We start from the raw sequence: 26,518 nt of genomic DNA, 5'->3' as shown, positions 1-26,518 counted from the left end.
GATCCTTAACTATCAGATTAAAAGTTAAGAGGATCAACAAAGATAGCAACCTCAAGTTTTCTTGTAACTATTGCATCTATGAAGCTGAAAGGTTGCAAGTTCGTACGCAAAAATCGATGAGAATGTTGCCAACTACTTCCTAAAACTAAAGCTAAAAACGATTGCTTGTAATTCATAGGTCTAATGAGTACAAATCTACAAAAAAGTAGGTTAGTCAAGACGTTTTGACTCTTCAAATTCGTCCCGGTCTAGAAATTGGTGCAATTTTTCATAGCTTTCTGAACACAGAAAAAAATTAACGGCTAATGTGAGTGAAACGTACTTGTTTATACCAATATGTACAAGCTCATATTTAGGCAATATATTAAACCTTTACAAAAACTCTCTCATCAATCATATCATAAGTAATAACGCTATTTCGCTAATTTTCTGAAAACTCTTTTCATAATTCATTGAAGTAAAGGAGAACAGTGGATAATAATAGTTCTCATGTAAAGAATGTATAGAAAAAACCTCACAAACAAACGCACACAAAATGAACAAAAAATGAACATAGTATCTTATATTTCTAACTTTCGATCTAATATTACAAATGTTTATCTAGAGCACTTTTACTGCTTTTTAGTGGGGCTTAGTTTTACATAGCTCTGAAGGGGGGGAGGGGCGACAGGCCCAGGAGAATGGGGGGGGGGAGGACTTGTACAACAAAAAACAGAATTTACCAAAATTCCACAACCAAAGGTACATACAAGTATCACATGTGAGGACCACAATGGTCCGAAACAGTCACAAAAATTTATAAGAAAAATGTGTTTTATGTTTTGTTTACATTGATGAGTTGAATACAACCTTGATCATAATAATATACAGTTCACAATCGGAAACATTTAGTTCCTTTAAAAAGCAATTTTGAAAGTTAATTTTTTTCTCTATGATTATGAATCACAACCAAAAAGTGATGTTTTTTTGTGGATTTAAATTAATTTAAGTTTTTATAAAAAATGTTAATTGTATAAAAATGTTGAAGCTAGAAACTAAGTTGGTTAAAATATTCTTATATTTGATTTTTCATAACAGTATTTGAGCAAGGTAGATTTTCTTTAAATTATCTTAAAAGTCTTTACTAAAACCCTGTACGTAGATTACAAATTAGGAAATTGTTAAATTCGAAACTAAGATTAAGCTGTCTTTTTTAACCAAGAGAAATTTTGGGTATTTGTACTTTACTCCTATTCTGAGTATTTTTAAGTGAATAAAAGAGAGAAATTGTTTATATTTTTGGGCTGAAACTGTCAGGTTAGGAGTGCAGAATTTACTTACATTGCCCAGGCTATAGATACATTTTGTAATAATACTATTGTAAATTGGTGAATCATACTTTTAGAAGAAATGATTAAAATCTAATATTTTCTATTTAGGAAAAATAATCCTAAAATACTATTGATTGAATAATTCACCAACATGCATTGAAATTTATATATGCAAAACTTCTGCAAAAAAAGGCGGGAGAGTTTTCAGCGCAAAATGCCGCGTGAGAAAACCCCCGTTTCTTTGCAGCAGATCTTTTTAATTTGAAATGTTACTTCCAAGATATTTGGATGATTTTCTCAGAATTATTGGTGGATTTCTGACTATCCTCGGTTTCTTCTACTGGTTTCACATGAATAATAAAGGTGTTATGAGGGTGTTTAGTAGAGTTTTCATGTTTATACATGCCTGGCGCCCTTTCTATATACAAATATCGATCCGATATTAATTATTCAAAATTTCAGATCAGGAGAGAGTTAGGGTTAGAGTTGTAAGCAAGCCAATGATAAAGATATAAGTGTCAATCTTTAAAAAACCAACTTTAGTACTGCCAACTGTTTATGACGTTTTCGACAAAAAAAGTTAATATCTTATCATTCTTATGAATACACCTTTAGAGACTAGGATAAATCTAACGAATTAACATGTTTTTCTGCAGCTGATATCACGCATGTATGAAAAATTCATAATTCTGGATAACGGAAAAAATATTCACGAAAAAAATGTCATTTTCCAAGTGTTGAAAATCATCCAAATATCTTTTTTTATACTATTTATGATTACATATTATGAATTCTATTGATAATTTATAGGTTAAAAACTATAGTTCAAGGGAAAAGTAGTAAAAGGCACAAAACACGGTAAAGTTTTTGAAAAAAAATGAAAAAATTCGGCCCAAAAGTGACTAAAGTTTCGAAAAAAATATCACATTTTTGAAACGATTCGATTGATTATCGAAAAAGAGCGAGGTTTGGGGTTCTAAGGTGATTAAACAAGAAAAAACAACCTTTTTATCACAGGGTGTTCTAGATTTATTAATAAAGAGTAAAGATATAGTTTGAGCACACCCTGTTTTAACCCACACATTGTCAATATTTACAAATTGTTTTTGTATCTAAGTAAATAGGTTAGTTTTGTCGCCATTAAAAATCTGAAAAAGTCACCAGGATTTCGGACCAGATGTTGCAAGATGCGTGAAAAAAAATCTGCAAAACTAAAAGCTAATCCTTGTCGTTATTTGAATAGATTGAATATTAAGTACCTTTAAATATTAAAGATACAATTGTTTCAATTTAGAGTAACATTTAAATTAAGGATTTTTCAGAAAAAGTTTCGTTTTTGCAGATTTTTCTTCAAACACTCAAAGTTTGGCACAAGCGTGCCCTCAAACCAGAAAGAGATTATTTTAAAATCACAGAATTTTGGCAATAATTTGAGAAGATTTACACCCATTTTAAGGACTTAGAAATTATGTCTCGCATTAGTGAGAAAAAAACACGTTTAAACGTTCAAGACTACAGTTTTACAATTAGACCCAGTTTTACAGTTTTCAACACGCGTGTTCAGATCTTACAGAGATTCAATAATGTTCTCTTTTACAAAACCAATAAAATGACAAAAACTAATAATTATATCAATACATTGACTTTGAGTACCCGAACCATAGGTTGGTTTAAAGTTATCTTAAATCTAAAAAGGAATCAAATAGGAACAATGTTAGCATTAAGCAAATAATCTTGACACATTATAAAAGGAACTTGTAACTGTGAAACAATTAACGGGAATAGTCTAAAAAAAGAAAACAGATAGTATACATTAGACGTCGAGTATAATTACTTGATAACCCGATGTTAAGGAACATATGATAAACCTAGAAACATTGTATTCTTCTCCTGCACCCCCCCAGTATGGTGCGGTAGTGTAGAAATTAATAAAACTAGAGCAAAGACGACATTGGTCTCACTGAAGCATTGCCAATGTCTGCCTGGAGTCTGGAAATTTTGATATGTCAGCTTCCACCGGATTTGATATTCTATTGTGAATAATGGCTTCACCGCCATACTCCGCCGGCGGGGAGATAGAGGGAGAAGTGGCAGGATTTGAATCGAACTCCTCGCTGTGATAATCCATCTCGAAATCGGCGCGATCCATGTGCTGCATTCGAGCGTGCAATTTGATCGTCTCAATGTCGTCTTCATCAACATCAAGTCCGAGTGTACCGTTTTGGTGGTTTTTGAGGTGGGTCTGCATCGATGACTTGAAAGCAAACCTTTTCGGACACAATGTGCACTGGAAGGGTTTCTCTTTAGTGTGAGTTTTGATGTGTGCGTCCAGATTTCCTTTCTGTGTAAATCTTTTGTCACAGAAGTCACAGTTGTAAGGTTTTTCACCAGTATGTAGTCGAATGTGCGTTACTAAGTTACATTTTTGTGAAAACCTTTTCTCACAAATTTCACAGGAGAAGGGACGGTGTTGTTTAAGATGCTCCTCAGTTACGGTTTTATCCTCGAAACTAAGGTCACAGGTCATACAGTAGTTGGGTGGATCGGACCCACTGTGGTTCGACTCTGTCCCCCCTTTGTCTAGAGGCTTGTCAATGGCTAAAAAATGATGATCTGCTTCGCTGGAGGGAGGTAAGCTACTCCCTGGAGAGTAGTTAGGAGAGAACTGATGATGGGGAGAACGATCTAGCCTAGGATGCTCCGGGATACCGTATCCATGGGATTGATGTTCCGACCCGTAGGATTGAGAGAGAGGTACATCTGGACCCAGGCCAGGGTTGTAGGCTGGTTGGCCCGACATATGAGGAGGGGTCATACCACCCATGTATCTTTGGTTAAAGGAACCCATGCCCGGAAACTGATGGTTCTGTGCTGCTCCTGGATCAGGAAACCCAAAGTTTGGAGGTCCTGACAGATTGGGAGATGATGTTTGGCTGGGTGAGTTGTTTGGAGCTAAATCCTTGGCTCTAGGCGTGGCAGCTATAGGCCCCTGTGGACCGGTTCCGCCCACTGAACCACCTGCGGGTGGGTTGTTCTTCTCACATTTCCGTAGATGGACCTGCAGTACGTTAGGAAGCATAAACCCTTTACCACAGTTGTTGCAAACATAAGGTCGTTCTCCGTTATGCGAGCGTCGGTGTACCCTGACATACCATGCGGTTGAAAACCTTTTCTGACAGACTTCACATGTGTATCTCTTCTTGTTCCCATTTTTGGTTGTCTCTCCAGGCACCTTAGGAGCGTTCGGGTCAAGCATTGCCTTCGGCCTTCCTGGTCCCCGTTTCATTTCTGACGGAGAACCGAGCATATCTGGGGGAAGGCCATCTGGTCCACCGTAATATGGGGAGGCTCCGGGGGTACTCGGATTCCGAGGTCGAGCCCCTCTCTCCCCTTTCGAGGTTAGACGGGGTCGCCCAGGTCCCCTTCTTTCTCCCCGTGGTCGTGGTCCTCTCATAGCCCAGGGTCCAGGAGCTGGCCCTAAACCAGGACTTCCCATTCTGTACGGTCCCATATCTGGACCGGGATGAGGACCTCCCTGCCACCATCCCTCCAGTCCCATGTGTGGGGACATGGGACCAGGATATCTGCCCCCATTATGTTCCTCTGATGGAGCCCCGCCTGGATTATAGAAGTTTGCCCACATCTGTTGTTGATTAGGATACTGTAGATGATGAGGAGGGGGGTAACCAGGCTCTAAACCTGCAAAAAGTATTGCTATTCAGAATTATATATTATGCAAATGCGATGTTGTAGCAAAAATATCAATAGATTTAGGTAACTTTATACATATGAAAGGCAGGGTACTGATTGGTGTTGAAGAGTGTCAGGGAAGGAAGGGGAGGAGGAGGGAGGGAGGGGGGGACTTTATGAAGGGAGGGGAGGGTATACATTGATATAAGGGGTGGTGGGTGGCCAGGTCTATCCTGCAAAGACGTTTTTGAGATAAACCTCGGCAATTATCCAGCCCCCCCCCCCTCCCGTCCTTCTGCCTAGAGTAGAACTCAAGGTCACTCCACAGCACGAATGCCACACTAATCCGCCCACGGCTAAACGCAGAGGACTAATTGAAATCCGCTAAAAAACGGATCCGATAGATGATTAACAATCCGTGAATTTTTCATACGTAAAATCCAAGAAATATTGATGCTTTTTTTAATAGGGGAAGATGATCAAACTGGTTTTGGGTTTAACTGCCAGGAGGTGGGGGGGGGGGGGGGTTCAAGTATCGGCCTTGTTTGTAAAGTATAGTGGCGCGAAACTCGAAACTAGAAAATGGTGGAATTTTGGGATTCTTCAGACCGATTCAAATGTAACGACATTTTCGGTTTAATTCTGCTTCACTGGAGAGAGATAGATAGAGAGATAGCTTAGAAGGGATAGATAGATAGATTAGCAAGAATAGTTAGATAGATAGACATATGTATAAGCAAAGATAGATGGATGGATAGATAGCTAGTCAGTTAAATAGTTGCACATACAGATAGCTTGTCAGTTGATGGACAGATGGCTTGCAAAAGATAAAAATAAGCAGATAGCTTGACATTGATAGACAAGCTATATCTAATATATATACAAGAGGGATAGGTCCATGAAAAAATAGCTTGATAACTGAGCAAAATACAGATATACACAGAGAGAAAAAAAAACATTACTAAGTCCAGATAGATATATAGATAAATGAATAGATAGATAGATAGATGTATAGATAGATTTATAGATAGATAGATAAATATATAGATAGAAAGATAGACAGCTAGACGTATCCGTGGTTTAGATTTGATGAGAAGATAGATAAATAGATATGACAGTCCTGATGGATGGATTTTAAAACAAATAAATGAATAGATGAATATATATATATATATATAAGAAATCAAGATCTATAGTATCGACTGGTATTTAAATCAAAAAATGAATTTATAGCAAATATTAGGATGAAATTGAACATTTTTTTCTCTGTTTAAATCATCATTAGTTTTAGAAATAAAATCACGCAACCTCGAGTAATTCCCTGATTTTTCTGAATAAATGAATGGCTAAAGGTTGAATTTAGGGGGAGGGGATGTACTTTAATTTTAGGGGGAGGGTGGAAGTAGGGGGGGGGGAGGGTTTTTTATTTTGTCATAAAAGATAGAATGGTAATTACATGCTACAGATTTAACATTTAAAGATTTATTTCCAATAAATAAATCAAACAATTAAAAAGTTAAATCATTCAAGGTGTATATAAATACATAAACAAAGAACAAACTTAATAGTTTAACAACTAACAGCTAAAACATCTAAATCATTTTCTATCATTTAATACATAAATGCGTTTTTAGAATTTTACGCCAAAATTTTCAAATGTTCAAATTTTAAAATGACTTGCAAGTTGGCGGCTGCCTGAACATTTAATTTGCAGTTACAAACATCTATCCCAGGAAAATGCATTAAAAGTTGCATCCAACCAAACTTGAAATATAGAGAATTGTGATTTTTTTAAGAAAAAAATAATACGATATGGAGCTTTCAAAAGAATAAAAAAAAATATTTACAGGAATTAGTTTTTCTTGCATCATTTATATCAGTAGGTGAAGTAAGTTGAAAATAACAAATATTATAATAAGTGTTTTAGAAAAAAGGAAAAAACAAATTAAAAAGTTTTAAAAAAGAGATTTTAATACATAATAATTATAGGAATAAAATAACAAATACGCAGAAGGTATCTAGGAAAATTAAATATAATAAACATTATGTCAAAAATATTAGAAAAGAATAATTGATTCATAAAAAACGAAACAGAAAAAAAGAGAGAGAATTAATAAAAAAGAGGGGGGGGGAGCAAGAAATAGAGATGTGTTAATAATTATAAACTAAAGACAAAATTACAGAGAAAATATAATATAAAAAATGCATATTAAGCGGTAAATGAATCCCTGAATAAAAGGTTAAAAGGAAAGGTATTGAATAAAGAAAGGATGGAAAGGTATGGAATAAAGAAAGAAAGGACGGAAAGGAATTGAATTTAAAATGACATGAAACTGAAAACTATCAAATTTCTGCAAGACTGAAAGGAATCTTTTGATGAGGGTTTTGAAGTTGGAAGGGGAGGGGAGAGCTTTAAAAATAATCATATTTAAAATATATGACGCTAAAATTCATTATTCAAATTAAGAGAGGAAAATGTAGTTTTGAGCAGAATAAGAATTGATAAAATTTAAAACTGTTCTCGCAGAAAAATTAAGTTAAGTCCACCCTACACTTTTAAACTGTCATACCCCGCACTACTCCAACATATCTTAAACCACTCTTAGACCAACAAATTTTATTGGAAATTTTCAAAATCAGAAATGCCAAGTTCTATCAAGTATAAAGTAGGAAATATAATGGACAACAGAAACTAATTAATGTTGTTACTGATATATGTAATATTGAATTTAAGATTGCTGACCATGAGCGCTGGAAAAAAGAGCAACTAAAAAATAGCAAATTATCCAAATGGCTTGAACATACTGAATATTGAAAATATTGAGTGAAACAACTTAAATGGCACCGCCAATATAATCGCCACTTCGTCATCCAAATCGCGACAATAATGACGTAGTCGCAAGAGCAAAGAGTATGTATGTACAATGTACATTGTAAATGAATGGAAAATGTTTGTTTGACACGGAAGAAAAAATCTATGAGAAAATGGCAGAAAAAACTTGTCTCTGAAAGGTAAAACTCGGCGCCATATAATTGGTGGGACAGAGGGTAGCTTAGCAACCCTGGGTTGGGAAATATACGGCAAAGAACAATAAAAAAGGGGGCACGCACCAACCTTTTCTCAGGGTTTCTCAACCCTACCTACGCGAGAGGGGGGCGGGAGTGGGGGTAGGGCGACGTTGGGGGAGGGGGGGGGGCTTCTTAGCTGGTTCAGATATAGAGAAACATATGTTTCCTTTGACCAGAGAAGGAGAAACAATTATGAAATTTGTTTGGAATTACAAAAAAAAGAAAAAATGCTGATTTTAGAGCCTAAGAATGATGAAATTAATAAAGAATGGCAAATTTTAAAATATCAATATGAATTATAAGACAAAATACAAATTATGAACGAGTTAGGAAAAGTGTGGAATCTTAAAAAGTTGAAAAAGGGAAAATGAGACTAAAAAAGGAAGAAAAAAGTTGAAAAAAAGAGCATAAACCAAGATTAAAAAAGGAATTGTGCCACAAACTCAAATTTTCGAAGGCGCGAAGTCTTTTTGATCTAACAGAATTTATAGAATTTGAAATTATAAAGTCTTAGACATTTTCTTGCAAAGATAATCATAGTTTGTGGCAAAACCTCAATTCCTTTAGAAGTTAAAAGAACTAAATACTGAAATATAAGTTTAAGAAGGAAAGACACAAGGAAAATTAAGACAAAGTGAAGAAAAAACGAATGGCTGTCAGTGTACACAAAATTTCGGAAAATCTCCACGTAGCCGAAATATAAACGTACACAATGAACCACATGAAAACTATAAAAAGATGTAAAAGTCTCTGAATAAAAAACTCTGATGGCTACTCATGAGAATATTTCAAATACACGTTTCGTCTAATCACATGAACAAACATTAGAAGTGATTAGCAGGTAGGGAGGTTAGTACATAGAAGTAATGCAGGGGTTTTAGGCATAATTTTTAGTACACATGATAAGCAAAATTCAAGGCGCTATTAACCCTATCCCTGCTGGGGTACTTGAAAACCAGTTTACCTGTATTAATTCCCCAATACCTCCCAATTACACGTCCTTAACGCTTGAAATCCCTCTATTAAACTACAGCTTTTTCAATCCCGTTCACTCCCCTTCACTCCCATTCTAGTGGTCAATTTACTCCCTTCGATTTCATCCTTATTTGACCACCCTTTCTTTTTAACATCCCACTCCTTGGAATGGAAAAAAACCACTCAATCTAAAAAAAACAAATACAAAATAGTATTTATGATAATTCAGTTTAAGGATTCTCTGTTCCTGTAAAGGAAACCCTAAAACATACTCAATATCTTTCATAAAAACGGTAAAGGGGAAACAGAACTAAGTCCACATATAAACTGATCAAAATCTAAAATAAAGGACGTCGTTACTCACATTGAGCTCAATTCATAAATCTTTGCAACCTAATGGTGAAACTAAACAATTTTAATCTTTGACTTTTTTATCTACCAGAATTCAAAAGTTAAAATATCAAATATCAAATATCATCAGGTTGCACATGAGACAAGTAAATCAGTTTCTTTACAAATTAAACCAAATCTATTGCAGGGCTTGAAAATAAATGTTAATTTAAAATAAAGTATATAAAGCCAAGAACTTTTTATTCTAACACGTATTGACATTATTTTCATGCATCATCTGACAAAACACCGATTCACAAGTTTTTATTGATTGATTGATTGGAGAGCTATAGCGAGTGAATGATCCAGTGAATAATATTATAAAAAGCTTGTATTTGGAGAAGAGTGCTCTGATATCCTGGTACCAGAAACCAGCAGAGAGGACATATATACTTTAAACTTTCTAAACTGGGTCAGCTTAACATCGAGATTATGTACACTATACAGGCTATTACTAGTACAGCTAGGGGAATGATTATGTATGGTTGGGTGGGGGGGGGGTGTTACTGGGGGGAATAAACCCCCTGTAGTATAGTGGGTGAATCCTAGTGTAAAATCGCATTGGCCGGAGATTGAAGGAGAGCTTTGTCTAAATAAGTCCATTTATATTCCAACAATTTCAAACCACAGATACCCAGAGGGTGGAGGGGGGGGGGACAATTCACTGGGTAAATTAAGAGGCTAAATGGCAGTGGGGCTATATTAAAAAAATTAAATTAAAAATTAAAAAATTGGGTTATCATATAATTGAAAAATGGCTAGAATATTTGACAGGATGAAAGGAAATAAGAAAGAATGAGAAAGGACAAGGTGTATAAAGTGAAGGGGAAAAAAGGGAATGATGAAAGGGGGAAAGATTGGAAGAAGAATGAGGGGAAGGAAAGGTAGGAGGGAAAAGAAGAAAGGATTAATAGAAGAGAGAGTGTTTGAGAAAAGAAAAATCAAGAAAAAAAATGTAAGCCATAATGTAAAATTTTATAGTACTCAGCAAAAATTGTGTTCCTTTGTCAAAGTTCTTTGATAGCTTGCTGAAAACTTTCTTTAAAAGCTTTGTCAGAAAACTAAAAAAATACGATTTAATTTTTTTAAAAAGATTATTGTCTATGAGAGAGGCTCTGAGCCAGGACGCACATCAGGGAGACCAGATTACTGTAAAAACATCTAAAGGAGAGGAATTCAGGCAAAGAATTTTAGTTTTTAAATGATGACTAAGGCCAAAACTTTTGAATCTCGCTTAGCTTCAAAGACTTAACTCGATGTATACTTTACACAGTACACAGCACATACAAGAAGCAAAATATCGTAAACATAAATTTTCGCGAAAATTGTTTTCGCAAAATTTCTAATTTCGCGAAAAAAATTTCGCGGATAATTTTTTCTGAAGCTGTATTCTGTCTTTTTTTAATGAATTTTCGCGTTTTTTTATAAATTCTATTTTTTTCTCAAAATTTTCGCATTTCTTATTTCGAGAAAGTTTTCACATTTTTTTGAGTCCACCCCCCTTCATTCCTCCTAGTTCATCATTTTTTATTCTTAATATCTCTCTTTCTTCCCTCAATCTTCCTCTATCTTATCTGTTATATAAAGTCTACACTCATCCAATCCCCATATCCATTTCTTCTCATTTACTTCTTACTTTTCTTCTTTACTAATACTTTAAAAACCGATATTTGTTTCTACTTGTATGACTTTTTGTCTTTTCCATTGCGTTGGACAAGTTCTTTTTTGACAGAAAATTCATTTTTTTTTCTCATTTGAGGTCATACATACAATACATCCTCATCCTATACTTATTATTTAATCCTTTGTTATCTGTTCTCATCATATTTAAACCTCCCAGCTGCTCTCACCTACATATTTTTGTCACGGCGCTTTATCTTTAATAGAAGTCGGGGTGCAAACCTAGGATGCACGGCGAATCATTGAATAAAATAGTCTCTAGCTTTCTTTTCGTAAAGCTTAACTTAAACTTAATAATTTTGAAAAAGTTTAAAAAGTTATATCTTTTTAACATATAGTGGAAAATTGCCCGATCAAAAGTAACGAATCACTTATTATCTATAATTCACAATTAGGTCCAAATAGTATTTTTATTAAATATCCTACATGAAGGAGTTGAGTCTTTGCCACAAATTCTGATTTTCTAAACCCTGTATCTTTGCAACCCAATGTTCTAGAACCTTAGATATTTCAAACTATGAATTCTGGTGGATCAAATAATCTAAGTTTGAAAAATTAACGGTTTAAAGCACCTAGTTGCAAAGATATTAGGATTCGAAAATTTGTCTTTGTGGCAAAGACTCAATTCCTTTCAAATACACATTTGATGTACACAAGACTAAATACTTAAATATATTGATACATATAGGCATTTTAGTGTCTTTTCTACACAAACATTTGAATTTCCCGCAGTCCAGAAATATTCGAAAAGTTGTTTCAATTAGCGCCGATCTTATTTAATCTAAAGGGGGGAAATTAAGTTATAAAAATTTACTTTTATTTACAAAATTTGTTCAGGAAATAAGAAAAACCTTGTTACAGAAAACTTTGCAGAAAAAAGTGAGTTTATGACAAAAACTCTTTTTTGAACAAAATTTGATAACTTTGGGAACTGAATAAATATATAGATATAAAGATATATGTTAAATAGATATATATAAATGATATATGTTAAAAAGATAGATATAGCTCACTGCTCAAAAGTTAAATAGAGTTTAATAGAAAGATAGAACTGAATAGATAAATAGAGTTTAATAGATTCATTAGAATTGATTAGATAAATAGAGTTGAATAGATAAATAGAGTTGAAAATATATAGAGTTGAAAATAGATATAAATGGTCAAATAGATCGATAGAGTTGAATAGATAAATAGAGTTAAATAGATAAATAGAGTTAAATAGATAAATAGAGTTGAATAGATAAATAGAGTTGAAAATAGATATAAATAGTCAAATAGATAGATAGAGTTAAATAGATAGATAGAGTTAAATAGATAAATAGAGTTGAATAGATAAATAGAGTTGAATAGATAAATAGAGTTGAATAGATATATAGAGTTGAATAGATAGATAGAGTTGAATAGATAGATAGTTGAGTAGATAGATAGAGTAGAGTTGAATAGATAGATAGAGTTGAATAGATAGATAGAGTTGAATAGATAGATAGATGAAGGGGATTTAAGAAGGGTAAGTTTGTTTAAAGCATGGAGAAAAGGAAATAGTGGAAATAGAAAGGTAGGGAACATACTAAGGCCATGGTAATACTGAGTGCCTATACGTAAAACTTAATAAAATTGCAAAATGCATTAGATTGAAATCTTTTACGTTTTTAATCAAAACTCTTCTTCTTGATAAGACTTTGAGAAGAATAAAAAAGTTTTGTATTTCTAAAATGTAACCGAATAAGTTTGCTTTTCTATGAAATATGCGTGAAATCAAAACTAGAGGAGCTACAAAGTCGTAAAGTCCGATAAGTAATGTCTAAGTGTGTAAGTAAGTAATGTAAGTAAATAAGAGAGGGGGGAATGGATAAGTAAATAAGAAAGGGTGGAATAGATAAGTAAGTAAATAAGAGAGGTGGCTCAACAACTTTGAAATGAAAGGGATAGAAAATTTATGAAGTATGTAAAAATTTTCGGGTTTTTTCCCTGAGCACACTAACTGTATACTGTCATGGAACTAATTAAAAGAAAATATAAAATTATCTTTTTCACTTAATAAAACAGCATTAGTCTGAAAAGATGAGTAAATTAATTAAGTAGGATAATTAGCTAGAGAGCAACAATAAGAGAGCATCATCAAAATTCATCAACATTGAAGAAGTTAATGAACGCTGAATTATAAAAAAAAAAAATCTTTTTCCCCTCTGTCCTTCGTTCCTTATCAAGACAACTATTTCCAGGCTCAAAAAGTTCAATAAAATATCTCTTGGAATGCATTTTGACAAAAAAGTAATAAAATTCGTCCTAAATTTCAGTTTTTAAAGATTCTCACACCTGTTCCCTTCACTCTTGTCCGTGCTAGGGGACCGAAAGGTCGAAAAGTTTCGGGGATTTTCTTTTTAAAAATCCGCGGAAACCGGACACTGCCAACATTGTGTACACGGTACAGTGTATACAGTGTACAAATGTGTAAATCCACTTTATCAAACTTAAAAATTTACGATTAACACGCGGCGAAAAACGAACGTTGAAAATATATATATTCTGGTTTTGGTTTTGATTACGAGAAATAGAAATCCTTGACGTTGGTGTTGGTTTATAGGTGTTGGTTGGGAGAGCTTTAAACTGTGGTTAAATGGATAAATAAATACGGAACTTTATTAATGCCGCGACGTCAAGCTGTGAAATAGAATAATAGAGGGGAGGNAGATTACAGGCTGGTGTCAAGGGTGGGGGGAGGGGGCGTTGATTGAACATATAATTATCTAAAAGATAATTTTGAACCTTTAACTAATCGATTTCCCCGTGTGATAATTCAATTAGTGAATGTTAAAACTATAATTATGTAATTTTAATTTTAAATTATAATTATTTGAAACTAAAGACCTGGTTTAACTTGTTATTAATCATCTGAACGTCCAGTGTAAAAAATGTTTTATGCCGACCGACATTTTCTCAAATTTTCGTCGGGAAAGAATTAGTGGAATTTTTCAGCGCCGAAATTCTAAATTATCTCAATTTTGCCGCTAACATTTAGTAAGGTTGAAAAATTATACTTTTCTAGTTAAATAAAAATACATCCAGTAAATTTACCCCCCCCCCCCTCCAGTGTGCAAATTGAATAATCGCATAAAGCTTAAAAATAATAATGGTAAGTATTACAAAATGAATATTTTCTGGAAGCGCAATAGATAGAGATTTTAAATCCAATTTTAATTGTAAAAACATCCAATCCTTATTCTGGGACATCTTTTACATATTCCTTTACAATTTATATACCACCCCCCTTCATTCCTCCTAGTTCATCATTTTTTATTCTTAATATCTCTCTTTCTTCCCTCAATCTTCCTCTATCTTATCTGTTATATAAAGTCTACACTCATCCAATCCCCATATCCATTTCTTCTCATTTACTTCTTACTTTTCTTCTTTACTAATACTTTAAAAACCGATATTTGTTTCTACTTGTATGACTTTTTGTCTTTTCCATTGCGTTGGACAAGTTCTTTTTTGACAGAAAATTCATTTTTTTTTCTCATTTGAGGTCATACATACAATACATCCTCATCCTATACTTATTATTTAATCCTTTGTTATCTGTTCTCATCATATTTAAACCTCCCAGCTGCTCTCACCTACATATTTTTGTCACGGCGCTTTATCTTTAATAGAAGTCGGGGTGCAAACCTAGGATGCACGGCGAATCATTGAATAAAATAGTCTCTAGCTTTCTTTTCGTAAAGCTTAACTTAAACTTAATAATTTTGAAAAAGTTTAAAAAGTTATATCTTTTTAACATATAGTGGAAAATTGCCCGATCAAAAGTAACGAATCACTTATTATCTATAATTCACAATTAGGTCCAAATAGTATTTTTATTAAATATCCTACATGAAGGAGTTGAGTCTTTGCCACAAATTCTGATTTTCTAAACCCTGTATCTTTGCAACCCAATGTTCTAGAACCTTAGATATTTCAAACTATGAATTCTGGTGGATCAAATAATCTAAGTTTGNCAAAGCAAATCGAAAACAAGGACGAACTTATAAAATAGGAAAGAGAGACACAGACAGCATGTAAAAATAGGGACGGAGAGAAACAAGGACGATTGAACTTACCTAAGTTGTCAGGACGAATACAGACAGAATATATTTAGATAGATAGAAGGATGAACATATGGCTAGATAGAGAGATAGTAGAGGATTTATTGGAAAGATGTGCGGGTAAAGATAGAAAGATAAACTGGGCAAAGGAGGATATTTTTAGTTTGACGACTTTACGTTATATTTAATGATATTTTCTGAAAATGTTTAATTGCTCTGCTTGTGTTTACCAACAAGACGACTAAACAAGGAAGTTTGTCGAGCGACAAAACAAACAAAGTTTTTGCTTCAATTCAAGGTGTTAGATTTTCACTGGCGTACACAAACTTCAAGATCTGCAATGGGCCAAATTACTATTGACAGTTCTAATGCAAGAAGAGTTTACATTCTTTAATTTTCACGGATACCTTTTACATATATTTGTTAATTTTATCCTTAGTTGGAATATTAAAAGACGATGGACCCCCCCCCCTTTTTAGAAGTTAGTTACGCCCTGACAGGGCCTGGTGAGAAAGGTAATAAGGGGGAGGGGGGAAGGTAAATGAAGAAAAAGAAGGGGGAGGGGATAGGAACTAAGAACACCACATGTTTTGTAATGCATGAATGAATAAGAATAGGAGATATACAAATAAAATATACATATATGCAGCAAGTCTCAATAAATATTTTGATTTATCAGTTACATTGTCTTAAATTCACACAGTCCTGCAAAAAAGAAAAACTTAAGTATCACAGTTTTTTACAATCCACAATTTTTTTCTTTATCTTTAAAATTGGTAAAATGGGTAAGCTCAGTCTTTGCCACAAACTCTGATTTTCTAATTCCTATATCTTTGCAACCCAATGTCTCAGATCTTAAATATTTCAAACTATGAATTCTGGTAGATCAAATAATCTAAGTTTGAAATATTAAAGGTTTAAAGCACCTAGTTGCAAAGATATAAGGATTTGAAAATTTGTCTTTGTGGCAAAGACTCAATTCCTTTGCAGTTGAATATTAGGTAACCTATATTATGAATTTCGTACAATCGTCTCTGAAGTCTCATCCTTTGTGATGTGCAGTGATATGCCTCCTTTCTTTTAAAATATATAATTTTATTTCTCCGAACTCGAAGGATTATTTCAATTCAAGAATTATTTATGTTTAAAGGTATTTAACTGTTGTTTGTAAGAAAATATAACAGAATGCGGTATTTTGAATCCTACAAACCTTAATTCCATCTTGATTCTTGATGCATAAAATAAATGTATTATTCAGTGATATCAAAAACAGGGACTAATTGCTCTCTTCGTTTTTTCTTGCGATTTTTAAAATGTCTCAGGATTTTGTAATCTATAACAAGAATATCTGAAAACTATCCAGGTTTATTATAACAAGAATATCTGAAAACTATCCAGGTTTATTATAACAAGAATATCTGAAAACTATCCNGTGTAGGAAGACTACAAAACATGTTTGCCTAGGAAGCTGTATGGTGTCGTGTATAGGCCAATAGGCCTGAAATGTTTATATGCCTCAATAGGAATCTCACCTTGCATATGCCAGCTCATAGCATCTGTATATCCTTCCTCCTTGTTCTCATCCATATACTCCATACCATGGTTACCCATTCCACCCTCTTCTCCCGAGGGAGGGGACTGGGGCTGCTTATGAACGTCTGCCTGTTTGCCCGGCATGTGTCGCCGGTCCATCATATCCTCGTACTTAAGCTCGGGAATGTCAGGGAGCTCTGGGATTGAGTCCAGGTTCATGTTCTCCAGTAGCGCCTGATTACTGGGAGCTGGGTATCTCTTGCTACCCGGAGCTTCTTCGTAATTAAAACCTTCCAGAGTTTCTGTTTTTATTTTACTAGTTCCATCATCTCCTTCTTCTCTGCCACCTCCGCCTTTATTATCTCCGTTTTCACCGGGATTACTTTCACCAGATTGTTCACTAGTTGTTTCTTTTTTTATATTCACCAGGCCGTGTTCCTCACTATGTTGTGGCGTAGAACCTCCGCCAGACCGGGCTGAGGCGTTGGATTGTACGTCGGAGAGTTTATCGTCGGCGGTATATCCGCCGGCCGCCGATTCATCCTTTGGTCCGCCGTAACCACCAGTTTGTGACAAGGGACTAGGCTGCATGTGAGGGTTTTGTTTACTATAGTAATCGTATCCGAAAGGAGGCTGAGAGGGGAAATTTGAGGTTTGAGAGGATATATTAGATATAGTGTTGTTACCAGGGCTAGGCTGGGACCCGGAGTAAATATTGTTGCTTCCTGGGTGTCCAGAGTGGGGAGAGAGGTTCGGAGCATCTCCTGGAGACTGGTTTGGAGCTCCTCCTGCTCCGGGTGATATGTTTAGTCTCCCGTGGGGAGACATGGGGGACAGGATGGGACGAGGTTGAACTCCGCTACTCCCGTATCCGTTAAACCCGAACCCTGATTGAGAATAACCCTGAGGGATGGCGGCATAGGTTCCACCCACCTTGAGATCAACGCTTTCCGTCTTAATTTGGTTCCCAGTCATATTTTGATTCGGTGAGTTCATTGGATGAGGTATTCTTGTTCCTGGCATCATCATTCCCATGGGATGAGGACCTCCTGACCCTCCAGGATTTCCTCGAGGCCCATGGTCAGGGGAGGGATGTCGTATATGTCCTCCCCCTGCTCCGAAGGAGTAGTGATGCTGCACGTTGTGTGTGGGGGATTGGTTGTTATAGAACTGCATTGATTGATGAGGATGGAACTGTCCTGGAGGATGAGAGGATGAGGATGAAGGTGGAGGAGGAGGGTATCCACCAGCTCCGGGGTAGGGGGAAGACTGGCCCTGGTTTCCATATTGCGAGTTTTGATTTTGGTACATTGATTGTCCACTATTGGGGGACTGCCCCTGGTTCTGACTATAGGGGGACATTGGACCGCTGTGCGCCCCTGGGTAGGGGGACATGGAACTGGGGTATCCATGGACCCCTTGAGCCCCAGGTCCAAAGTTAGCCCCTGGTTGGCTGTAGAAGCCCTGACTGTAGCCGTGATTCGGGTTCATTTCCTGGAGGGTTGGATTGTTACTCCCTCCACTACTAAACTCATCTTCACCTCCAACCTGAAATATTCAAAATTAGACCAGGGGGATTTATATATACTCGGAGCAGGGACGGAGATAGATACAGAGTTATACAGATACAATAAACACAATACACACGGACGAGAATTTAACTAGGACGAATAAACAAAGACGGATAAAAACAAAGCAAATCGAAAACAAGGACGAACTTATAAAATAGGAAAGAGAGACACAGACAGCATGTAAAAATAGGGACGGAGAGAAACAAGGACGATTGAACTTACCTAAGTTGTCAGGACGAATACAGACAGAATATATTTAGATAGATAGAAGGATGAACATATGGCTAGATAGAGAGATAGTAGAGGATTTATTGGAAAGATGTGCGGGTAAAGATAGAAAGATAAACTGGGCAAAGGAGGATATATAGAAATATATCTGAATATACAGAGTATAAGGAGAAAATATATTTATGGATTTAAACCTGGATTGGTTTAAGGCAGGGATACAGAGGAAGAACAGTGTCAGGAAAAAAGAAAAAATACATGAAGAGAAAGTAAATGAAGAATGGGATGAGTAAGGACGGATAAAGGATTGGATGAGTAAGGACGCATGAAGAATGGAATGATTAAGGACGGATGAAGTGATGGGATAAGTAAGGACTGAAGGATGTGAGGAGTAAGGACGGATAAAGGATGGAATGAGTAAGGACGGATGAAGGATTGGATGAGTAAGGACGCATGAAGGATGGGATGATTAAGGACGGATGAAAGATGAGATGAGTAAGGAATGAAGGATGTGATAAGTTAGGACGTATGAAGGACGTAATGAGTAAGGACGAATGAAGGATTGGATGAATAAGGACGGATGAAGGATTGGATGTGTAGGGACGGATGGAGGATAGGATGAGTAAGGACGGATGAAAGATTGGATGAATAAGGACGGAGGAATGATGGGATGAGTAAGGACGGATGAAGGATTGGATGAGTAAGGACGGAGGAAGGATGGGATGAGTAAGGACGGATGAAGGGATGTATTCAGGATCGCGTGAGGTCTGCTATTGCTCCGAACCCTGCAATGGCAGCTTGAATCCAACCCTACAAATTACGAGGGACGGATCCAACATGCAAAACTTTAGTCGGACGGATACAAAGAGAGAACCTGGAGAACCTATACAACTGACAAGGGATGGGTGAGGAGACAGGACGGACATTATTCCTGGGTCAAACCCGCCATTGTTCCTCTCAAACTGTCAAAAGAAACAAAAGGTGAAGCTAGGCTCCGACCGGAAACCCTGTCTTACAAACTTTTCAAGTTCGGACAGTTGGATACATTTTATACACCTTGTCAGGACTAGGGATATAATTGATATTTATATTTATATCCTTCTTATTCTTCATTTCTAAATTATTTTGAAAAACTTAGTTTTTTTGTGACACGAGTTTAAACTGGACCCGGAGTAATCGTACTAACCTGGCGGATAATCTAGGGTAAGAGGACGAAATTAGAGAATTATCTCAGCAAAGTTTTCTATAGAGTTAATCAGATGAAAAAAGAGAAAGAAAAACTTTGACAAGAAGTGTAGGAGGGAAATATTTCCACTTTTATACTCTGTCAAAGGAATTAAGTCTTCGTCACAGACTTTGATTTTCTAATCCCTATATCTTTGCAATCCGAAGTCAACCTATGAATTCTGTAGGAACAGTTAAAATAAGTTTTAAAAATGTAAGGTTTACACCATCAGGTTGCAAAAAAATAAGGATTTGAACATTTGAGTTTGTGGCAAAACTCAATTCCTTCAAGTCAAAATAATTATAATTTTTAAATAAAAAGTTTTATTATTTATTATCATCATCATGGTTGGATTTACTCGATTGCGGATTTTCCCGGGTAACACGGTATTAGAAACTTAAGGTATATATATTATACTATACTATATAGGGTAAATTATTCATTATTTTAAATTCACTTTTTTACAAAACCTTTTTGACGGAAAAGTTAGAGGTCGCCCCAAACCAATCTGTAAGCCTCTAAAAGTGGCAGGGATATTAAAAGGCATCACGAAAATTCTGTTTTTAATTGGGGTTATATCAGGGGTCCCAACCGCGTCTGTTTTTATCAAAGTTTTTGCTAAAACACAAAAACGTTTCTGCAAGCCTCATACTTTTGAGTGACAGGGTCTATACTTTGCCTGGATTTTCAGGCAGAAAACCAAGAGGGTGAACCAGACAAGCATGTATTGCATGAATGACCTAAACCAATCGAAGAGTGACCAAGGCAGTGGTATTTAACCAGGAATAGTATAATTTGCTGAATTATTCAACCTGCGTCAAATTATAGACCGTCAAAATAAAATGCCAAGTCTCAAATTTGAAATCGGAAACTTATCTTCTTTAAAAAATTATTATTGTAAACAGAGAATTGTCTTCGGGAAAATGTCAAATAAACGAATATTTAAAAAACAGATTGAAATCGATTCTTTAAATATCAAAATCGAGAAAAATGCGTTTCTGAGATTGAAGGATACATTTTTTCCATCTTCTTCATAAGATAATAATAATTCTTTCCATTTTCTAGTTTATAATCAAATATTCACAAGTTTATCAAATTATCTATAAAAACTATTTAAAAGCTGAGGAGAAATTCTATATTTTTAAAAGGTATTTCTTGAATAATTGATAAAAATTGGAAATTATATAAAAGTAAACATATTTTTGTCAAACCAGTATTTTTATAAAGTCTATAAATATTTCATGAGTTAATTTAATATAAAATATAAAAAATGTTGATGATCGTAAAAGGTAGGCTGGCTAACTTAGTAATTAATGATAATTTTTCATATTTGAATTGACCTCTTTCAGATTGTATCAGTTTAACAATTTTTTTGCACATTTATATAAATGAATTCATAATGTATTATACACTTTTGTACAGTGTGCTTTTTAAAAAATAGGTTTTTGAAGAATATTTCAAACCTTTTCTTGGCCAAACTCCAAACTTTTGGGTTTACAGGGCATTCAGGGAGTTTATGAGACCCTTGGGTTTAGAACTATAAAACGTACAAAGAGAAAAGATAAATAAAATTGAAAGTTATGAGAAAACGAAGAAAAAGAGCACCACGCTAGGGGAACTCATGATGGTTTCATAATATCATAATATCTAAATATCTTAATATCTAAATATCTAAATATCTAAATATCTAAATATCTAAATAGTTTAAAATATTAAAGATTTACACCATCAGGTTGTAAAGATAACGGGATTAGCAAATTTGAGTTTGAGGCAAAACTCAGTTTTTTAATGATTTCGGTGGTTTGGTTATACGAACGAAATATTGGGGGTCTTGAAACAGTGAGATAAGAAAAAAAGTTCTAGAAAAAAAAGTAAAAAAGGGGTTATTTTTTCTTACAATTTCTAAAAGAAGGAACTTTATCCATTCTTTAAACCTAATTATTCTGCGCCACGGTTTCAAGCTTCGGGCTAGAATATAAACTACTCAAGTAAATATTAATTTACTTAAATACTTGAATTTACATTGCAATGTAATCCATATCCACCCATACCAGGCGTCCTAATGCACTCTCTCTATATACCTTGCTTGGTTTACATATATAGTGTATAGACACTTATAGATATATACAAATATATTTATATTCAAATAACACACGTATCTTACACATATTCATTATTCATATGTATGATTTACCGTTTTCGGAGAAAATGTAGATTTTTTCAGTTAAAACATAACCAATGGAATAAATCATATTTCAATCCAATAATCGTAATTTATATTTTCTATTCCCCCCCCCACTCCTGTCCACAGTAATTATAAAATAAAAAAAATTAATTCTGCTTAACTTTGAATTTTACTAAATCGGCCAATATATTCTTTTAAAGAAAGATGTGAATTGACGATTTTAGACTAGGATTATTGCAAAGAAATAAGAAAGTTGTAAGATTAGTCTATTTCAAAATAAGAAAGGTGTAAGATTAGTCTATTTCAAAAAAAGAAAGGTGTAAGATTAGTCTATTTCAAAATAAGAAAGATGTAAGATTAGTCTGTTTCAAAATAAGAAAGGTGTAAGATTAGTCTATTTCAAAATAAGAAAGGTGTAAGATTAGTCTATTTCAAAAAAAGAAAGGTGTAAGATTAGTCTATTTCAAAATAAGAAAGGTGTAAGATTAGTCTATTACAAAATAAGAAAGGTGTAAGATTAGTCCATTTCAAAATAAGAAAGGTGTAATTAGTCTATTTCAAAATAAGAAAGGTGTAAGATTAGTCTATTTCAAAATAAGAAAGATGTAAGATTAGTCTATTAAAAAATAAGAAAGGTGTAAGATTAGTCTATTTCAGAAGACCAGGAAGAAATGTCCTTATTGAAAAAGAACTCCACCATCCCATATGAATTAAGGTCATTGAGAAAAATCCACGAAAAAAAATTAGAAAAATCTGCAAAAAAAATGACGTCACTTCACAGCTCAGTGAGAAGTTTAATCTACTCTTAATGACACTCCTCGTAACTACCTTAACACTTAAGAGTGAAGGCCGGAAAGCTGTGCAAGAAGACTAGAAGACAAGAAGGCGACAAGAAGAAAAATATCTTTTCATCTTGCGACGTTTCTTATTGCTTGGTTAATTATAAGCCTCTTAAACGTTTTTACCTAAATACACTTTTCTGTTATCTTATATTAAGAAAGTCTTCGCGCGGGGGGACTAACGATTGAAAAAGCGATATTTTTCAATTGTATTTATAATTTTCATGATTAAAGTAAACGAATTTTACTAATATAATAGTTTTTTGTCGAATGCAATAAAATCAATAATTATTCATATGGGGGATTTATTAATTGCACTTTAAGAACTATGAAGCACAGATAAAAAGTAATTAATTTTCATGAATCCTTCATTGCAATAATTTTAACTCATCTTATATAAATGGATTTATCTTTTTGTTCATATTATTTGCCTACCAACTAACCATCTATCTATCTCTGTAACTATCGGCAAAGTTTATTTATTTGTTTAACTTTGAAGCTAAACTCGGAGCGTCAAAATATATTAATTTTTTCCAACTTGTTGTACTCAAACATTATCAGTCTTCTTCTACGCATGCTTATTTTTAAAAATCCAAGAACTATAGAAAATGTGTTTCCACCTTTTAGCTGAGAAATATGGAAGATATTATTTTTTATGTAAAATCTAAAAAACTGAAAATATCTTTAAATCTAAAAACTTTTTGATATTTCGGGAAAAATTTTTATTTCAGACAATATACGTTTTTTTGGGACACTATGCTTGCAGAATACTTGCAGCTTTTAGTTGTATCAAAATATAATTTTTCTAGATCCCCTTGTATTCTATTGTTGTGTGTATGTATGTTAGTGTGCTGTGTGACTGGTATGCAAGAACTTTCAAGTTTGACTCTTCCTGTCAAAACTTGGACGTTTCTTACGGGCAAAGCTACAGACACCTCCCTTCCCCTCCCCCTACCCTTTCCTTTTCCATTTCCCATCCCCTGTTCCCTCCCCCTTCCTTTTCTTCTTCCTTCCCCTTCTCTCTCCCTACCCTTACCTTTTCATTCTCTCTCCCATCCCCTTTCAACTCTTCTCCCATTTTCTTTTCTCTCCCCCTCTTCCCTTCCCCTCCCTACTTCTTTCCTTTTCCTATCCTTTGCTCCCCATTCCCATCCTCTATCATAAAAAATATCTACTAAAAATCAAAAAGTCTTAGTTTTTTAAATTCTTTCAAATGTTAAAAATGTAAAACAAAGTTTTGAAAAAGACTTGCAAAGATTCAGTTTTTGTAATCCCAATGTTCCAAAATAAAGAAGATACTTATTCAGATAGTTTTCGAATCACATCAAATATAGATTCATAAATCTACAAAAAAAAATGTTGAATTAAAACAGATTTGATTGTGTTTCAATAAGTTTGTCGCCCAAACCATCTAACTATATCGAATATGCAACATGTGATTTGAACTTATACTTGTTTGTTTTCGGTTAAAATTCAAGCAATTTTACTTTAAGGATAAAAAACTTTGACTTTAACCTCTGAAAATAAGAAAAAATTTAAAATCTCGGCATCAAAAACATTGTTCTTAATGACACACGGTTTTTGCATAAATGTCTTAAAATTTCAGTTTGGGCCGTTTTTGATATTTTCTTGGGACAGATATATATATAAATATATATATTTGCTTAATGAAAGAGATGTAACTTTTTTAAAAACTTTTCTTTTTCCATTCCGCTCCCCTCTCATTTTCTTCAGTTTCTTTATTTTTTTTTAAATTTGATCTTTAAGGTTGGTTTTAAAATCCATGTTTCCTACCCCATACGGCCCCCTCTTTACAATATCCATATACCTCCTTTTTTCCCCCTTCTATCATATTCATATCCCCCCTTTTTCCCCCTTCTTTCATATCCATATCTCCCCTCCCCCCCCCTCTCCCTGCCTTTCAGGTTATTACTCCATCAAAAGCTTGAAGAATCTTATATTCGAATATCTTATGTATATAAAGTATATCTAGATTCTAGATACATAATATTTGATAAATAACATCCCCCCCCCCGGCCCCCACCCACTCCACTCTGTTTTTAACAATTTCTCAAGTGTTTGTAATAATAGTTATAAGGGAACAAATACGATTAAGGATAATGCCCTCATACTAATCATATAAATTAATCATAATAAAATAAAAATGAGAAAATGATAGTTTTGATGAGAATAAAAACTTTGCTTTTGCTATAAAAACATCAAATGTGGACAAAATAAAAAGGTGGAAAAATATATTTTTTTTGAACACTTTTCATAAAAATAGAAAAAAGAAACGCTAAAATACATCAAAAGATTCATTTTTCCGTTGCAACGAAATAATACCCCCTTAAGATTATGTATAGCAATCATAAATAAAACTAAAAGCAATTAGTGTAATAAAAGAAATTTTATTGTAAAACTCACAAACTCTATTTCCTATGACTGGCGCTAATTAAACTTTGATATTATCGCTAATAATTATTCGCCAAATATGTTCTTGCTAAAAACAATAAAATAAACAAATTAGGACTTTTTCCCCTAATAAAAACTAATATTACATCCTCAATGGGCCCAGATTAAAATCGGATAGTAATCGTATTTGTGGATTTATTAATTAACATCTTGCCGTCGTTTTTTCCGTTAATTTTCTTCACGACTTTTTCGGCAGAATCACTTTAGGGTACACTAACTTTTAAATTTAGCTTTCAGGCCTCACTTTTCAACGGATAAAATAAAGATGAGAAAAACAAGATTTTTTCACTTTTCATTTAATTTTTATTTTCAAACTTTATAAGTGAGGTTTTCCTGGATTTCCTCCGTTTTTGGGGTTTCCCTGTTCTTTAACTTTTGAAATTACTTTTTTACTTTATTGAATTTTTGTTTATTTCTTCCGTTTAAAATTTATTCCAATTTCCATTTATACTCCCCCCCCCTCTCTCTCTAGCGTATCCTCTCTTTTATCAAATTTTTCAAAAGATGAATTTTGATTTACTATTCTAATTGAACCCAAACAAATAATGTCACAACATTTAAAAATAATTTTACCAAGCAAACTGTCATTTTAAGGCAGGAACGCCCAGGCCCCCTCACTGTTGACCAATGGGGGAGGGGAAGGGGGGTGTGTCCCCTCTTATTTAAAACACTGATACACTATATACAAGGATACAGGAGGAAGGTAGATGTATAACTAAATATTACCATGCATCCTATCGTCATGGCCTGGGTCCTGGTCGTACACACACATATACACAACCCGGAAGGTATCACACGTGGGTTCCCCCTGTACACCAGTCCGTGTGCTTCAAGGACATCTTGTATGGGGCGGACTACACTGTATACTAAACCCTATATACAGCGGATCCCGTAGCTCCACTCCACTACATAGACACAACTCTGATCCTTGGATAGCGTCCGGCGGTTTCAAGTTATAATACTTTTTGCAAACTTACTTAGTTACATACATCTAGCCATTAGACAAGGGGTTAAAGTGTACTGCTATGTTTGTTTACATGAACCACCCAAAACATTGTTGATTGGAGGCTGGGCGGGGAGGGGGGAAGGTGAAGAATTCTTTTCCTAAAACTTACTTTTAAAAGAATTTCCTCGCGGTGTCGGGCAATTTTCTCCTCAAGAATTTTCGACTGTTGCATCCATACTTTGTGAAGGCTCCGAAAGAAATGTTTTTTTTTGAGAGTATCTTTGCTCTTCCAGTATATAGCAGAGGGGTTCCTATCCTCCAGG

General features: G+C 34.4%; 1 protein-coding gene across 3 annotated transcripts; it reads right to left on the bottom strand.

Moving 5' to 3' along the window:
• Positions 1 to 1,044: 1,044 nt before the first annotated feature.
• Positions 1,045 to 26,442, bottom strand: LOC111707158 (trithorax group protein osa). 3 transcript variants are annotated; one of them, XM_023480197.1, is made up of 3 exons: positions 26,365 to 26,442; positions 16,732 to 18,280; positions 1,045 to 5,009 (listed from the first exon to the last, which is right to left on the bottom strand). In XM_023480197.1, the coding sequence occupies exons 1-3, from the start codon at positions 26,425 to 26,427 to the stop codon at positions 3,268 to 3,270; spliced, it is 3,354 nt and encodes a 1,117-aa protein (XP_023335965.1). In that variant the 5' UTR covers positions 26,428 to 26,442; the 3' UTR covers positions 1,045 to 3,267. The 3 variants fall into 3 exon arrangements, with proteins under 3 accessions (XP_023335965.1, XP_023335966.1, XP_023335967.1); XM_023480198.1 differs by lacking the exon at positions 26,365 to 26,442 and adding an exon at positions 25,976 to 26,138; XM_023480199.1 differs by lacking the exon at positions 26,365 to 26,442 and adding an exon at positions 25,823 to 25,933.
• Positions 26,443 to 26,518: the final 76 nt, after the last annotated feature.

The sequence above is a fragment of the Eurytemora carolleeae genome, unplaced genomic scaffold, assembly GCF_000591075.1.
Source record: "Eurytemora carolleeae unplaced genomic scaffold, Eaff_2.0 scaffold680, whole genome shotgun sequence".
In the NCBI taxonomy this organism is placed as follows: Eukaryota; Metazoa; Arthropoda; class Copepoda; order Calanoida; family Temoridae; genus Eurytemora; species Eurytemora carolleeae.
The sequence above is the reverse complement of the archived record's forward strand: the minus strand, read 5'-3'. Positions and strand labels throughout refer to the sequence as shown.

Bases quoted from the DNA above. Each gene is read 5' to 3' on its own strand.
- LOC111707158 (XM_023480197.1), bottom strand. From the start codon at position 26,427: ATGCAACAGTCGAAAATTCTTGAGGAGAAAATTGCCCGACACCGCGAG. The intron at 18,281-26,364 runs GTAAGTTTTAGG...TGAATATTTCAG, and splicing joins GCGAGGAAATTCTTTTAAAA to GTTGGAGGTGAAGATGAGTT. The intron at 5,010-16,731 runs GTGAGATTCCTA...TACTTTTTGCAG, and splicing joins TATGAGCTGGCATATGCAAG to GTTTAGAGCCTGGTTACCCC.